At 33.8% G+C, this 16078-nt stretch overlaps 1 protein-coding gene and 1 non-coding gene across 6 annotated transcripts in view; one reads left to right on the forward strand and one right to left on the reverse strand.

The window, feature by feature from the left end:
- Nucleotides 1-16078, reverse strand: part of Clcn3 (chloride voltage-gated channel 3) — an 83231-nt gene that overhangs the window by 3779 nt on the left and 63374 nt on the right. For 3 of the 5 annotated variants that reach the window (XR_003300881.2, XM_026389717.2, XM_026389718.2), the window contains 4 exons: nucleotides 13437-13623; nucleotides 8901-9299; nucleotides 6316-6532; nucleotides 1230-1305 (listed from right to left, as the gene is read on the reverse strand). Coding sequence is in view for 4 of the 5 variants with exons in the window: in XM_026389717.2 (XP_026245502.1) it covers nucleotides 1230-1305; nucleotides 6316-6532; nucleotides 8901-9299; nucleotides 13437-13623 (879 nt within the window). In the remaining variant the exon portion in view is untranslated. The remainder of the gene's footprint in view (nucleotides 1-1229; nucleotides 1306-6315; nucleotides 6533-8900; nucleotides 9300-13436; nucleotides 13624-16078) is intronic. The other 2 variants (XM_026389719.2, XM_026389720.2) reach the window with 1 other exon arrangement.
- On the forward strand, nucleotides 11683-11812 carry LOC113183469 (small nucleolar RNA SNORA18). The gene has a single exon (XR_003300884.1). It is a non-coding gene; the product is annotated as a small nucleolar RNA SNORA18 (small nucleolar RNA).

Consider the following 16078-nt stretch of genomic DNA (forward strand, 5'->3'; position numbering starts at 1 on the left):
CCCAGTTGTATGCAGAAGCTTCATGAAAGCACATACAATTGAGATAAAATGCATATAAAATAATCAACACAAAACTCCACTCCCAAACTTCAGAACCCCAAGAACAAATCTATAATGCAACCCATGTTTCTAGTATATTGATTGTTTTCCTTTTTTAATTTTGGCCCCAATAAATAAGATACAGTGCTTTTATGAAAGTCTTGGGTGTTAATGCTTACATTAAAAAAAAGGTGAGAAATCAAGAAGCAGTCCTAACAGATTATTACAGGTGAAGCAGAAAGCAGAATGAGTAGCTACTATATTATTTTGGTTAGTAGATTTTTTTAAAAAGGATGCATGAAACACTTGTGAAATATTAGCATACAACAGAAATACATAATCAGTTGTGTACTAAAGCAAACGGGGACAGGTTTCATATACATGACAATTACAGGGCAAAATAATTTCAGGCATTAATTGCTAAAGCCAGACAATTTTTGTTATATGGTAAGATAATTCAAAGTTTATCTGTAGTCATGAAACCACTAGGACATAAAGCCTGTTAAAACAAACACTTCTGACCCCCAAAAGCTGCTTACAGCATTCTAGAGACATCATACAAAAGGGGCACATACATATCTACATACAATTCCCTAATGAAATGGCAGGACACACACTCTGGTATGCAGGGTACAGCAGAAAAAGAACTGATGTTATGATTGCAAATATATACACATTGTGCTATAGTTAGTGTGCCCATTTTAAAAATCCATTTATCCATCAGCAATTCTAATTGCTAAGCTCGGTTAAAATCACTTAGGAGCTTAGATTTACCACAAGACTACCACAGACTAGGCAACATAAAAAAGAAAAAGGGTTTGGGGGTGATAGGGCAGACATCTTTAACCAGTCAGGAGTCTTCTAAGACCGGTGAATCCCCTACAATTGACAGATTTGTCACGTTTACTTTAAGCATGTCCGATATATTCCTCATTCAACTATCAAACTGTTTGCAGTCTTTAAATTGTAACTAATGATTTTGATGAACAATACTAACTTTTGCTTACTTTCTATGAATGGAATTTTACACATATCTAATTTATCTTACAGACATCTGATACAAAAGTAATTGGCAGCATGGTAGGACTTTTTTGTTCGGCAGGTATCTGGGAGAGAACTGAACAGTTCACAAGTTTCATGCCTCCTGACTTCTAAGGTGTCTAGTGAGGAGATCTGACACATCTAATCACCAAGGGGTCCACGTGCTGCTTTAGTTGCTCGAGATGCTCTAAAATGTTCTTCTTTGTGATGATCCCCAAGACAATCCTGAAACAGATTATTATGCTAATAACTGTGTGAGAAATTAAATTAAAAGAGGTTCCAATCATAATGATAAAGAATGAGAGAAGAAAATAAAAACATGAACCATAAGAATGCTTCTCATGAACTTTAGAAAAATAAAAATGAAAATGATTTAAAATCCCAGGTTTCTTTTGCATAAATTCTACTGTCTTTCAAAAGTGACACAATACTGTTTTAAAATATTGGTGGCTTATTCTCCTTTCCAAATTAAAATCAAAATTATGAAAGCTTAGCATGAAAATGACAACAAAAGAAAACTGCTAAAGAAACAATAATGATACATATCTATAAATTCTTTCGAGATTTATTTTCAGTGTTCTCTCCTTAAAGAAACGTATTTTCTAACTTCTAAGATTCATGGCCACCATCTTTGGAACTACCTCAGCAGTGAAGGAAGACTTAATTTTAATGCCTCTGAGGAGATTTGAGGAGGAGCTAAAACTAAAGCAATGTTTACTAAAAAATTAATGCTGACCAACAAAAAGTCTTCCTAATTTACAGGAACTGAATGCCACTTCTTTTTTTTTTTTTTTTTTTTTAAAAGAGAGAGTGAGAGAGGAGAGAGAGAGAGAGAATTTTTAATATTTATTTTTTTAGTTCTCGGCGGACACAACATCTTTGTTGGTATGTGGTGCTGAGGATCGAACCCGGGCCACACGCATGCCAGGCGAGCGCGCTACCGCTGAGCCACATCTCCAGCCCTGAATGCCACTTCTTAACCCAATAAAACACATTTACAAGTAGGGATCAAAATGACATTTATTTTATGTAATTTTTTTCTAAAAATAGATTCCCCGTTAACCTGTCATTATTATCACATCAAAGTAATAGACATGAATTCTCAAAATGAGGATACCTGAAAAAACTAATTAGACTGCTTTTAGTTATTAAAACAAAAGTCTGGTACTGGTTTTATAATGGAAAATAATGAAGTCAACTGCAATATGTGGCAACACAAATAGCAAAAGTTTAAAAAAAATGAAAAAGACTCGAAATTCTGGAAGCCTATCCAAAATGCCCATCATACCAACATTAAAAAAATAAATTAAAAAAAATCCATATATATTTAGTATCTAAATTCTACCATATTTTTAGTAATAAAAATTAATTAATAAAACTAAAGTTAAAAACTAAAAAAAAAAATGCCCATCAGGGTGATCAGACATTTCCTTGGTGATCTGGGTAAATCAACTGTTCTCTTAAACTATCTTTGTACATTTTATTCTGACTTCTTGAAGAACATCACCAGGGGCCTTCAAAGCAATCTGATCTTATGTACTTATAAAATAGTAACTTAAAATAATGGCTGGTGTTGGGGAAGCAGGGGGAGTAGAGAATTTGAAGGGCAGAAATAGGTTTTCTGCTCATGTTTTCTCATTGTTTTAAAAACTTATGTACTGATCCTTAAAAATTCTCAGAGGATACAAACAACTTCCGCTCCTCAAAGCCCAGAAACTGCACTCTATAAAATAAAATAAGCATTCAGTCAATAAGTAGAGATTCTTTGACTAAAAGAATTATATTGATCAGAGTTAGTCATCCAGTTCATACATAATCCTAGAATACCCTTTAAAAAAATTTTTTTAGTTGTACATAGATACAATACCTTTATTTATTTGAGGTTTAAAAAAGAAAAAAAGTCGTCAATTCACTTGATTTTTATTGTTGAAGTAAAGAAATGTGAAAATGTGACAATCTTGGGTATTTAAATAGAATAATACCAGTTTAATTCTCATTTATGCTTTTCTACCCAATTAAGTAGTTAATTGGTTAATTTCAGTTAATATCATTTACATTAGTAAATTCTCAGTAACCACAAGACACACAATAAAGAAAATTACAAATTTATAAAGACCAAGTGACAAACTACTTAGAAAAAAATCCCTATATTTACAAAGGAATATATCCCTAAAAAGGGAAAAATTCACATAGTTTCTCTCTTTAGTTAACAAAGATTGATTTGAGGCTAGTAAAGCCAGTTTCTGTGCTGCTTTATTAATTTTAAGAAATAGAAGGAAAATCAATGCAAAATGCTGTTTCTTTTTTGTGCTAACAAGTAATGATGTAAGAGTTAGTGGCATAAACCAGCATTTCCAGCATTTAAAGTATGTTCTTCTACTCACTTTGCCCCATCAAATAATGACTGCATTTTCAAATACATTTGGAAAACTATGCTTCCTATTATCCTCTAAGGATAAAAAAACTATCAGTATTTTTAAACTTCTGAGGAGTTTCACAAAAAAGAAACCTTAACTTTTTAAACTCCTATGGTCACAAAACTTTTTGTTGTTGTTAGTAACTCCTATTAACATCCTGCTAGCTCCATCAAGACTAAAAAAATTTGGGGCTAGGGATGTGGCTCAAGCGGTAGCGCGCTCGCCTGGCATGCGTGCAGCCCGGGTTCGATCCTCAGCACCACATACCAACAAAGATGTTGTGTCCGCCGAGAACTAAAAAAGAATAAATATTAAAAATTCTCTCTCACTCACTCTCTCTTTAAAAAAAAAAAAAAGACTAAAAAAATTTGAAAAATTCTGCTAAATTAAAATATAAAACATGGGTCATAAATATCTCACTGATATGTTTACAATTTACAGACACATTTCCCCTAGTTTTTGTATTCCTTTCCTTCTTGCATCAAAGGTCCCAGATTTGTTGTGTCTCTTCCCCCAAATAACTATTTTCCATTTCTAAGGTTCTATAGTATCAACTTTCAAACATCAATAACAACCAAACTTCATGTTCTCTTCTAAAAACCAGAAGACAGGATTCCTTTTCTAGGTTTAAATCATTTAAAATTGAGGAAAAAAACACCCTACATTCTTACAGAGTTTAAAAAAAAAAATCCCGTACCTCCCCAAATGATCTCTTTTCTTTCCATGTATATAAATCTATTTTACTGAATATGTTCCCTTAGAAAAAAGCTCCCCCATTTTTCATATAAACAAGCAGCATCAGATAAATGTTAAATTATATACCTCTACTGACTTTACTGTTTTACACTTTCCTTTAATTTTTTTTTCTTTCTAACTCTATGCTGCCCAAATCAGAATTAATCAACAAGGTGAAATATAAAAAATTAGCCCATGTAGCAGCTTTCTGCTCATAGTTGATCAACTCAGAGAATAACATTTATATTTAATTGACAAACTATGTCAAGTACAGAGAATAGCTAAAAAAAAAAATTGCTCATAACAAATCAGCTTAGATTCCAATTGAGCCATTTAATAATTAAAAGGGGCCCAAAGCTATATCAAAAGTTACCCATTTAAATAGTATTTATTAAGGTTTTAAATAATGAATTTTGGTTCCATTATTTTTTAATTAAATAATTTAAACAAAAATAGTTAACAGTAATATTTTATTACACACATCTCTTCTATTGTCAGTATCAATATTTAATTATTCTAAGCTTCCTGCCCTTAATTAAGAGCTTTATTCCTTTAATGATTTATTTCATATTGAAGTTATTTTAATTAACACGTGAAAAACACTAAATATAGATCTAATTCTCCAGCTTTCTATTTATATAAATATAATATTTCTATTTCTAACCCAATATGGTCTAGTGTATTGGCCAAGACAATGTTTTAGTAGTTTAAGAAATCACAGAGAAAGAGGATAAATTTCATTAGTAAAAATTATAGTGTAAGATAGTAGCAAGAGCTTGGGTTTTATGTTAAAACTCTCTGAACTCTAATTACTACATGTGTAAAGCAGGATACCATGATTTACTTTGCAAAGTTAAATGCAAAAACTTGAAGGTGTTCAGTAAATAATTTCACTTCCTGAATTGTTCTTCTTCCCTCCTTCCTCTAGATAGAGGTCAGATGTTTTACACATGCTTTGTACAAAATGTTAAAATACAAACTTGCTGTGATTTTCTAAGTGTCTAGCACAGTTTCAGCCACTTAGCCAGGGTTAGTCATCCGGTTCATACATAATCCTAGAATACCCTTTTTAAAAAAATTTTTTTTAGTTGTACATAGACACAATACCTTTATTTATTTGTATGTGGTGCTGAGAATTGAACCCAGTGCTTCATAAATGCAAGGCAAGAGCTCTACCACTGAGCTGCAACCCCAGTCCTGGAATACTCTTTGTTTCCCCTTTCTAGTCTATTACCTGCTTTCATATAAAACAATGTTTTTAAGACTTCTAATAAGGATTAGAAATAAAGGAAATACAGAGGCATAAAGAAAGAACAGGTAGAGACACAGATCCCAGGCCCAGGAAAAGAGAGCAGGATAATGAAGCAGGAGAGTTTGCAGATCCCCTTTGAGATTTGTCATGGACAAACACTGGCAGCTTATACATAAAAGGCAGAAAAATAAATCACCAATGAATACATTTTAAATACCTGAGAGTGTGTATGTGTGTGTGTGTGTGTGTGTGTGTGTGTGTGTGTGTGTGTCATAAGCTGTTTATACACAAGATTTATGGATGGAAAAGGTGGACAAAAAGCAACAGAGCATTTGTTAAAGGACATTTTTAGCTAATTTACAATTTTCATTTATATTCTTTCTTTCATTACATGACAAATCAAATTCTGGCTGAAAAAGTAATTAGTAAATATCTAGAAAGATATAATTGTATGAAAAATCTATACACTAAAAATGAAATACTCACAAAAAGGAAATAGGTCTCTGCAGTACTCCATACAGATTAGGCACACTATTCCTCCAAGAAAGGAAATGTTCTACAATCATGTTAGAGATGTTTCAGCATCTCTTTCCAATTATGAAGTACAGAATTCTCGACAAATCCTACTTTATGTTTTGGCAAATTGTAGGCAGTTGCAAGTCTTACTTTTTGGTACTTATGAAATGGAGTTGACTGATCCTGTTTTTATAACAGTATACTGTCACAGACTTTCCCTTTGGGAGCTGCCTTACACTCTCCCCTACGAGGATCCCACTCATACAGATCATAAATTCTGGTTAAGTGAACTGACGTCTGTGGTGTCAGACTTACCCATTGTGAGTTACAAGGCACTGCCTCAGACCCAACTTTCGGAAGATATCCACCACAATTTCCATTGGGGTGTGGTCTGTCACTGTAAAAGGGCTCATGTCAAGGATACTTCGAAGTTTCAATGGCCGAGGACTTTCTGCTGGAAGAGATGGGGTGTGTTGCGCAAAACACACCCGAGAACTGCCAACGATACCTTCTTGTTTTTTTCTGGCACTTTCTAAAAAGAGAGAGACCAAAAATTTTAAATTGATGAGTTTTGGTTTTTTTATAGGCAACTTGTTTATTTGGAGGTAAATAATAAATGTATTCTATAACTTTTTTGTATCTTCTCTTTAACCAAGAAAGGAACCAATTGAAAAGTGATCTAGTAATTTCTTTTTTAATCAGAATCTATTAATGACCAATAATCTTCATGTAACTAAAATATTTTTGGCATAATTATATCATGATACAATTTTTCTTTACTGAAGCCAAAGCTGTTTTCTAACCTTAGGAAATAAGGATACATGTTTGGAATGTGGAATTTTAAAACATGTATACATTCTGAGAGCTGTTCATTATAGGAATCCATCATTGAATCAAGTCTACCTCTTATTTTGTATTGGAGATAAGACCAACAAGTTTCTTCCTTCCTTTGACTCTGTTGTACTAACTTCTCTTTCTAATCAACTGGCTCTCTTTTTTTCAGATGTTAAAGTGTAATTTTCCAGATGAATCATAAGCATTACAGATGGGAAGAAACTACAATTATGCTTGCAATGGGTACAGACTGACTTTTTGGGAGGTCTTATTTGTAAAAGTTATGTCGATTTCTCTACCTATCTAGCGGGCTCTGCTTCCAGTTCTTCTATTCTGCTGGTTAATTCCATTTCCACCTTTGAAGGTGCTATACAAGAAGTAGCAAAGATGGAGAAAACTATAGAGACTACAGAAAGGAGAAGGAAACCCAAAATGTACAGAATACGCAAATAAAATACTCATTCAGCTTCATGTTTCTATTTTAAGGTATTCAAAACCATATGCGTATAAATATGGTATTTGTTTTAGTGAAAACATTTTGAACATAAATTTTGCTGCAAAAATATTTAAGCCAAAATACCATCAATTGTAGATTGAGAAGCTGATATTACCATTCACAAACACTGAAATACTTTTTACTCCTTTTGATGACTAAAGGCCTTTATTTAACTGTGCCGTAATATGTCCAAGTAGCAAGGCACTAAGTGAGGAGGTTCTAACAGGCAGTACTTAGGAGGCCACCAGCATCATTATGGTATGGGAAAGAAAATGACATATATACAAAACGTAGTGTATGGATCTGTTTTCCCAGCAAAATATTTAAAACTTCACAAAAATAATACTTGTAAATATTAAAGGTGTGTTCTAAAAGTCCTCATGCGCCTAACATTTCTGAGGGCATGTATTGATTGATATCTTGTACTTCTAAAGTACCCCTACTCCCTAAAATCAACATTTTCTCCCATCCCAATATTTTTTTTTCTCAAGACAGTGAGAAGACTTAAAAAATATTTTTAGCACTTCTTTTAGGATTTTTTTTCCTTTGAATTTCTATATTAATTCTCATCTTTTCCTTTTCTTTGGCTGGATAACAGTAAAATCCAGAGAATGGGTATCTAACAACAAAGTTCTTTCTGACTAGAAAGAACTTTGCCACGTAAAGGTTCGAAACTAAAACATTTGAATATATCAAGTCTGACAGCATACTTTGTCATCCCTGGCAATAACTATTCTATTACTCAAGCAAAAGCAAAACTTGGAATTATGGGACTGCAAATCTTTGAAAAATTCTTTCAAATATGTAGGCTTTTCCTAAACTGTGTGTTCTCTGTAGTTTTTTTTTTTCTTTCCTCCCTCCTCTCTTCAATAGCTCTGCAAACTGAATTTCCAATTTGATTTGAGAAACAATCCCCCCACCTATACTGTCCAGTCTTCCCTATCAAATGGCACAAGAATTATTTTATAGTCCTTTTGTATAGGGGCCACAGAGGTAAACTGGACAGAAGGTAACATGCACCTCACAGAGATGTCTTCTGGGCTAAGACCAAATGCACAACATTACCAGGTCAGGGTCCTATATAAGAAACTGGGGCATAACAAAGCAATGGTGTAATGTTTTTAGCCTTTATCGCCTTTGGGTGCCAGGGGGAATAAGGTTTAGATTGTGTTGAGAAGATCAAAACTCTTACCTGGCCTTCTTATCAATATTGCAAAACTACTTCCTTTGATTTAAATTGAAAGATAAAACCATATTTAGCAGAAATACAATTCATTAAGGCATAAATTCCTTTCCTGTAGAACACGAGACTTAAAGGAATATAAATTTATGCTCCTTACCCCTTACAAACCCAACAAATTAAGATTTTTTTAGTGTAACTAGACCTTTATTTCATTTATTTATATGACATGCTAAGAATACAATCCAGGGAGGCCTCATGTGTGTTAGGCAAGCACTCTACCACCGAGCCACAACCCTAGCCCCTAATTAAACTTTGTTGCTTTCCTTTCTTCAAATCTATTACACGTATAGACAGACAGACAGACACACATATTTTATAAAAGGGTACCTATTGCAATTGTCAAGTCTCTTCTGAGGGCAAATCCCACTAATCTCTGAGATTCTTTTGACATTATGACAGGAAAACCATTGTAGCTAGTTTCATTAATCATATTTTCTATATCATCCACTGTCATATTGTCCTGTGTCAGGACAGCTAGGGGAGGATCATTCCTTCGAGGTCTCATGACATCGGCAGCCAGGGTGGTATGAGTGAATTCTTCTTTTGCATCCAGAAAAGGGTATCCATTTAATCGGATGTGAGCTTCATAAATGCCTTCTCTGCCAAAGGCATCTCCAACCCATTTACTTGTCATTACTGCAGCCATCAGGGGAACAATATATTCCAAGCCTCCAGTAAGCTCAAAAACAATAACCACCAGGGAGACTGTCATCCTTGTCACACCACCTGAAAAAAATAAGTACCACTGTTCAGAAAAGACAGGATCCTCACCATCACATGTGACTAGAATTTTGTACTAAACAAACAATAGATACAAAATTGTAGCTACAACTTAATGAAAAGCATCATCATCAAAAACTACTCCTCTTAGGACAATAATCACTTCCTTTATAAAAAATTTTTTAGTTGTAGATGGACACAATATCTTTATTTTATTTATTTTTTAATGTGGTTCTGAGGTTCAAACCCAGTGCCTCACATGCATTAGGCAAGTGCTCTACCACTGGCTACAACTCCAGCTATAATTACTACTTTTAATAAAATGTAGAGAAAAAAAAGATCTTTGTTTATAACACAGAAGCCTATTCGAATTACATTTCAAAATCTGTTCACCTAATATATATTAAAAAAAATCACAGATAACCAACTAAAACAATGTTGCCACTTTGGTCTACTGCTGTAGCAAAAACCCAAGTTCACACTTACAAACAGTTATTATTAATTCTTAAAGAATTTGGTGAAGCACATCACTGTTGTCTTGTTTGCTACCAATCACAGATTAAGCTCCTTTATGGGTAGAATATCAATCTTTAATAAATTTCTATCCTCTAAATCTTTTCAAAATGAGTAAAATATTTTGATGCCTTGGGATCTATATCCACAATATAAGTAATATGCCCCCTGTAAGAAATCACCTATTCCTTTACTCAAATCATCATTCTCCACTATTATCCAGATGGTGATGCCTCCAATCCACATCCTTTTATTTACTATTGCCTTTCTTCCACATACTTCAAATTCTGCACACGATATCTTAACTGTTTCAACTGTGAAGACTCTGGAAGACCCAACATCACAGAAAACATAATACCAAACTCCTTTTCTTCCTCATATATCCTCATTTAAACTTCCCTAACCCCAATTCCTGGCACCACATTCTTCTTAGCAACCTAAGTGATCATTCTTGGTTTATCCCTTTATTCCAATATCTAGACTGCCATGTAATCCTAATTTCCTCGACAAAGTATCCAAACACGGGTTTCTTCTTCAGTATGGTCACTGTTACCAGCCTAGTCTAGACATTCAAGACTTTGCTCCTTAATTTTAATACCACTTTATGTTACTGCCTTGACTCCAGGCCCCATTACCTTCAATCCACATTATAGCCATGTTCCCAGGAGAGCCTTTCCTAAGTACTACTTTATACCATGTTGTTTCTTTGTTCAAAAACCTACATGGAGGGGCTGGGGATGTGGCTCAAGCAGTAGCGCACTCGCCTGGCATGCATGCGGCCCGGGTTCGATCCTCAGCACCACATACCAACAAAGATGTTGTGTCCACCGAGAACTAAAAAATAAATATTAAAAATTCTCTCTCTCTCTCCTCTCTCACTCTCTCTTTAAAAAAAAAAAAAAAAAAAAAAACCTACATGGAGCTAGTCAATTCACACTGTACTAAACTTAAACTCCTCCTCTTATTTTATCCTTCAAATAGAAGGGAGATATATATCATATATCTGCTTTATACCTGACATGTCCTACTCAGTTTACAAAGGCTTTTAAAAAAATATTTATTTTTTAGGTGTAGACGGACACAACACTATGCCTTTATTTTTATGTGGTGCTAAGGATCGAACCCGGGTCCCGCCTGTGCTAGGCGAGCGCTCTACCGCTGAGCCACAATCCCAGCCCCACAAAGGCTTTAAAAAAAAAAAAAACAAAAAAAAAAACTAAGCATTTAACTTATCAGGCACCATTCTAATAGCTTTACATGTTTTTCTTTGTTTTGGTGCAGGGGATTAAATCCAGGGCCTCACATTTACATGCATTTAATCTCATATAATCCTCAAAACAACCATAGGAGATAAACAGCTATTCTTTCCATTTTATAGGTGAGAACATTAAAAATCGAAGAAGAAAAGAAAGTTACTGAAAGTTATTTAAGTTGAAAATGGCAAAGCCAGGGTTCTGTCACAAATCCTATTCCAGATACAAATTCATCATGACAGAAATCTGGGCCCTTGTCTTTTTATTTTTTTTTAAATAATTTCTAATTGTAGATAGACACAATACCTTTATTTTATTTACTAATTTTTTTTTTTTTAAATGTGGTGTTGAGGATTGAACCTAGTGCTTCACATGTGCAAGGCAAGCACTCTGCCACTGAGCTACAATCCAAGTCTCGGGCCCTTGTTTTGGTATAATCTGTTCCTTCTCACCAACCCACTTTGTTTTCCAGAAGTATCAAAAATGTACTCAAATATCATAAGTTTCTTCAAAGCCCCAAGAATATACTAAAATTATTCCCATCCCAATTTTTTTGTCTTTACATTACCATCTTCAAAAGAATTATTTTTAAATTTTTACTAATCTTTTAAAATAAAGCTCAGGTGGAGGTCCATCCCGATAGGGCCTTTCCTATGGGCACACATTGCTGTAAATACCTGATAGAGTAACGATGGTTTTACACTACTCACAGAACTATTTGTCATATCTATGAGAAAGAACTAAAGGATAGTTATAATAATAAACTTTTTACCTTAGATATTAGGTAATAATAGGGTATTAGTATATCCCACAGATCTGTACCAAATATGATTTGACCTCATTCATGCTTACAGATGGTATCAGTAATTGAAAACCAGGCAGGTCTGGCTACTCTAAAAATGACCCTAAAGTAAAAGAAATTAAATCCCAAAGATTCCAGGAAGGGAATTTTGAAGTTGTTTTCAGTGTGTCCATAATTCAAAGTAGAGAGAAAAGCAGCCCATATAAACGAATCATGGCCTGATATTACATCTGTGGATAGAGCATCAATGCTTAGGAGGTTTTTGTTTGTTTATTTTTAAGGGCTATTTTGGAGATAAATCTTGACTCAAGAAGAATGAAAGTGACCTAGATGGGTAATGGAAGGAATCACAACACATGAAATTCCTTAAATAAAAATGGATGGACTTAGACACGAATTGGTGTGAAAATACTTTGTATACAACCAGAGATATGAAAAATTGTGCTCTATATGTATAATAAGAATTATAATGCATTCTGCTGTCATAAATACATAAATAATTAATTTTAAAAAAGAAAAAAATACGTGATAGTAATAAAAAGCATAAATTGCCTTGTTTAAAACAATGAATTGATTTTCAAAATAATAAAATAAAGCTCAAGTTCTATTCTTCCTGAACTACTTTAGCTCTTTGTTCCTCTAGATTCCTATAATATTTAGACTCTTTCAGCACTGTATATAATAATTGTCATTGCTCATTCTTGTTTTCTCAGTGTTAGTCTTCTCTTCCCCAGCGTGATTGTAGTTGAGGTTGGGCCCATGTTTTATACTTTTTGTATCAAAAAAAGAAAATGGAAGCTTAATAATTACTTGCTACTTTAATGAAAATATTCTGTCCTTCATTTCCATTTGATATTACATTTTTGAAGATCAATAATTACATAATTTTGACTCGCTAAACAAAATTTTTAAAAAACATTAAATATTATAACCAAAGTTTAACTATATTTTAAATATAAAAAGAAATGACCTGTTTCTCATGCCAAAGAAGATAATAGTCTCTTGAGTATTTAATACAGATAGTTTGCTTTTATTTTTGTTAAAATTAGTTGTTTTCTCCTTTTACTATAAAGGCACCTTAAGCGGTGGGAGGCTGATAAAAAAATGTTTTACTAAGGCTAACAATAAATTATTTATAAAGCTTAAACCCAAACTATTCTGAAGTTTTGTTATAATGCTAATCTTAACAATGCTAATCTTAACAATGCTATAATTGTTAGAGATAAGCTAAGATCCTTAGTAATGGAAACAAAAATCTTCTTGGACAGGATTTGAATTAAGCCTATGTTGTACTGAGATGATTTCTGTCATAAAGAATTATGTGGTATTACAAATATGCTAACTACTATTCCATTTTTGCAATTACAAATGTTCTCACACAGGTAAAATGAAAACCAGTACTGTATGATACCATAAAAGCACTACTGTTTCCTTTGTTAAAATAATCTCTCACTCAATACTACACCCTCTGTCTCCCACCAACTTGCCTACCAATTAAGTGTGAGTGTACTACACCATTGGCTATTTTCTTAGACTTGCAAACATCCAAACAGAGGCAAGACAAAGACATATTACCTAAGCATGCAGCAGCACCAACCATGGCATAAAGACCAGGCGTAATGCAATCAGCCCCAACCTCGCACCACTCCTTAAAGATGAACCAGTCATGGTGATAGTAGGCAAGCTGTTCCACTGCAATCCCCACAATCCTTCCAGCTATTGCTCCAATGGCCATGCTGGGGATGAACAAGCCTGAGGGAACCTAAAACAAAAACAGAACTCTTGGGAGGCAGAGATCCTCTAATTAAATTACATGTTCATACCTACATTCTGTGGTTTTAACACTTTCGATTCTTTTCACATTTTACTGATAAAGCAAAATATTAGTACAAATATAGCAAAATCTTGTTTAACAGTACTTTAACAATTCCATGAATTTAGTTACAAAGTAACAAACCACATTCTCTAGGCTAAAGAGAAAATAACTCAAGGATTAAATCCTTTTATCTCAGGGATTCCCTAATGCTATCCCCTAACAAAATTTCTTTAGTTCATGTGAAATGAAAAAAAAAAAAAGGACAATGAGTATTTTTCATAAAATTCAGTTTGAAGCACTATACTTTACTCCAAGATTATGTCCTTCCTACATATGTACAAATGACAGAAATAGATGCTATTCCTCTTAAGAGGTATAATGCAAAGTGAACAATCTTATTAGAGTCCCCCAATATTTTGACTCAAAAGTCAAAAATATTTATTGACTAAATTTTTAAAAAAATATTTATTTTTTAGTTGTAATTGGACACAACACCTTTATTTCACTTATTTATTTTTGTATGTGGCGCTGAGGATCGAATCCAGGGTCTCCCACGTGCTAGGCAAGCGCTCTATTGCTGAGCCACAACCCCAGCCCTTATTGACTAAATTAAAAAAGGATAATAAAAATAGTAAATCTCTTAAGCAAAATGATTTAAAGACCACTGACAGGTTAATTGCTCTAACCTGTTCTGGTCATGAAACAAGCTGAGCACAAAATGATGAAAAGATAGAGAGCCCAAGGGTCATTAAAATGATATACAATAGAACAGATCAAAGTGCCTTTTAAGATCTCCTAACAGTTACACTCCTTCACCTAGAACAAACATAAACTGGAACTTAACTGCCAACTATTTCCAGCTTCCTTATATAACTGTCCATGACAGTTAACTCTAGTAGCTGATAAAGTTGGGATTTATAGAAAATAGATTATTATAGTAAAAGGAGCTTTAAGAGCTCCTTTAACTTGATTTGCTAAGAAAAAAAGTAAAACCTCAAAGCTTTTCTGTTATATAACTCTTTATAGTCAATGGACTAAACAAGGACAATGGAAATAAAGATCTTACTTCAAAAATTACTGCAACTACAATTTTTAGAAATAAAGCTGCTATTCCACATAATCCACAAATGTGAAAGCACACTATCATTGGCAAATATTAACTATTATGTAAACTATTACAAAAAAGGGATATGGCTCAGTGATAAGTGCTCTTGGGTTTCAACTATATTTACTGGCAGATCGATAATCAATGAATGTTATTTAAAGATAAAGGACAAGCCAACATCTGCTTCCCCATATACATCACTAACAATCAAAAGACAGTGGCACATGCCAGTGACTTGGGAGGCTGAGGATGAAGATCCCAAATTTAAGGCCAGTCTCACAACTTAGTGAAACTTTGTCTCAAGAAGTAAAAAAGGGAGACCCTCAGGGTTATACAAAATTACATACAAGAGGAAGTGAGGGGAAAGGGAAAAATAATACAAGGGGGAGAAATGAATTACAGTAGAGGGGGTAGAGAGAGAAGAGGGGAGGGGAGGGGAGGGGAGGGGGGATAGTAGAGGATAGGAAAGGCAGCAGAATACAACAGACATGAGTATGTCAATAAGTAAATCAATGGAAGTGTAACTGATGTGATTCTGCAATCTGTATACGGGGTAAAAATGGGAGTTCATAACCCACTTGAATCAAAGTGTGAAATATGATATATCAAGAACTATGTAATGTTTTGAACAACAATTAAAAAAAAGGAAAAAAAATGAAGTAAAAAAGGGGATCTAGGGTTGTGGCTCAGAGGTAGAGCGCTCGGCTGGCATGTGTGAGGTCCTGGGTTCGATCTTCAGTACCACATAAAAAAAATTTAAAAAAAATAAAGGTATTGTGTCCAGCTACCACTAAAAAATAAATATTTTTTTTAAAAAGGGATATGGCTCAGTGATAAGTGCTCTTGGGTTCAAACTATATTTACTGGCAGATCACTAATCAATGAATGTTATTCTCACTTTTGTTAAGTACAAGAGAAACAACATTCCACAAACTTAGGCTTAACTGCCTTAAATCCTTGATATAAAAAGGCATAGTACTCACAGACCCAGTAATTCAATTCTGTAGTATCTTTTCAAAATAATACCCTATAGTGCTATGGCAGTCAGAATAATGATTCCCTGAAGATGTCCATATCCTAATTCCCAGAACTTGTGAATACTGTTACATGGCAAGGAGACATTAATGTTACAGACAATTAAGGTTGCTAATCAGCTGATACCAAAACAGAAGATTATCCTGGATTGTCTGGCTGGGTCAAAAGTAATCACTAGGGTTTTGTTAAATGTGGAAGAGAGATTTATAGGTTAACGTCAGAAAAATGGGACTAGAGAAAGTCTTGACCAGTTGTTTCTAC

The sequence above is a fragment of the Urocitellus parryii genome, chromosome 14, assembly GCF_045843805.1.
Source record: "Urocitellus parryii isolate mUroPar1 chromosome 14, mUroPar1.hap1, whole genome shotgun sequence".
Lineage (NCBI taxonomy): Eukaryota > Metazoa > Chordata > Mammalia > Rodentia > Sciuridae > Urocitellus > Urocitellus parryii.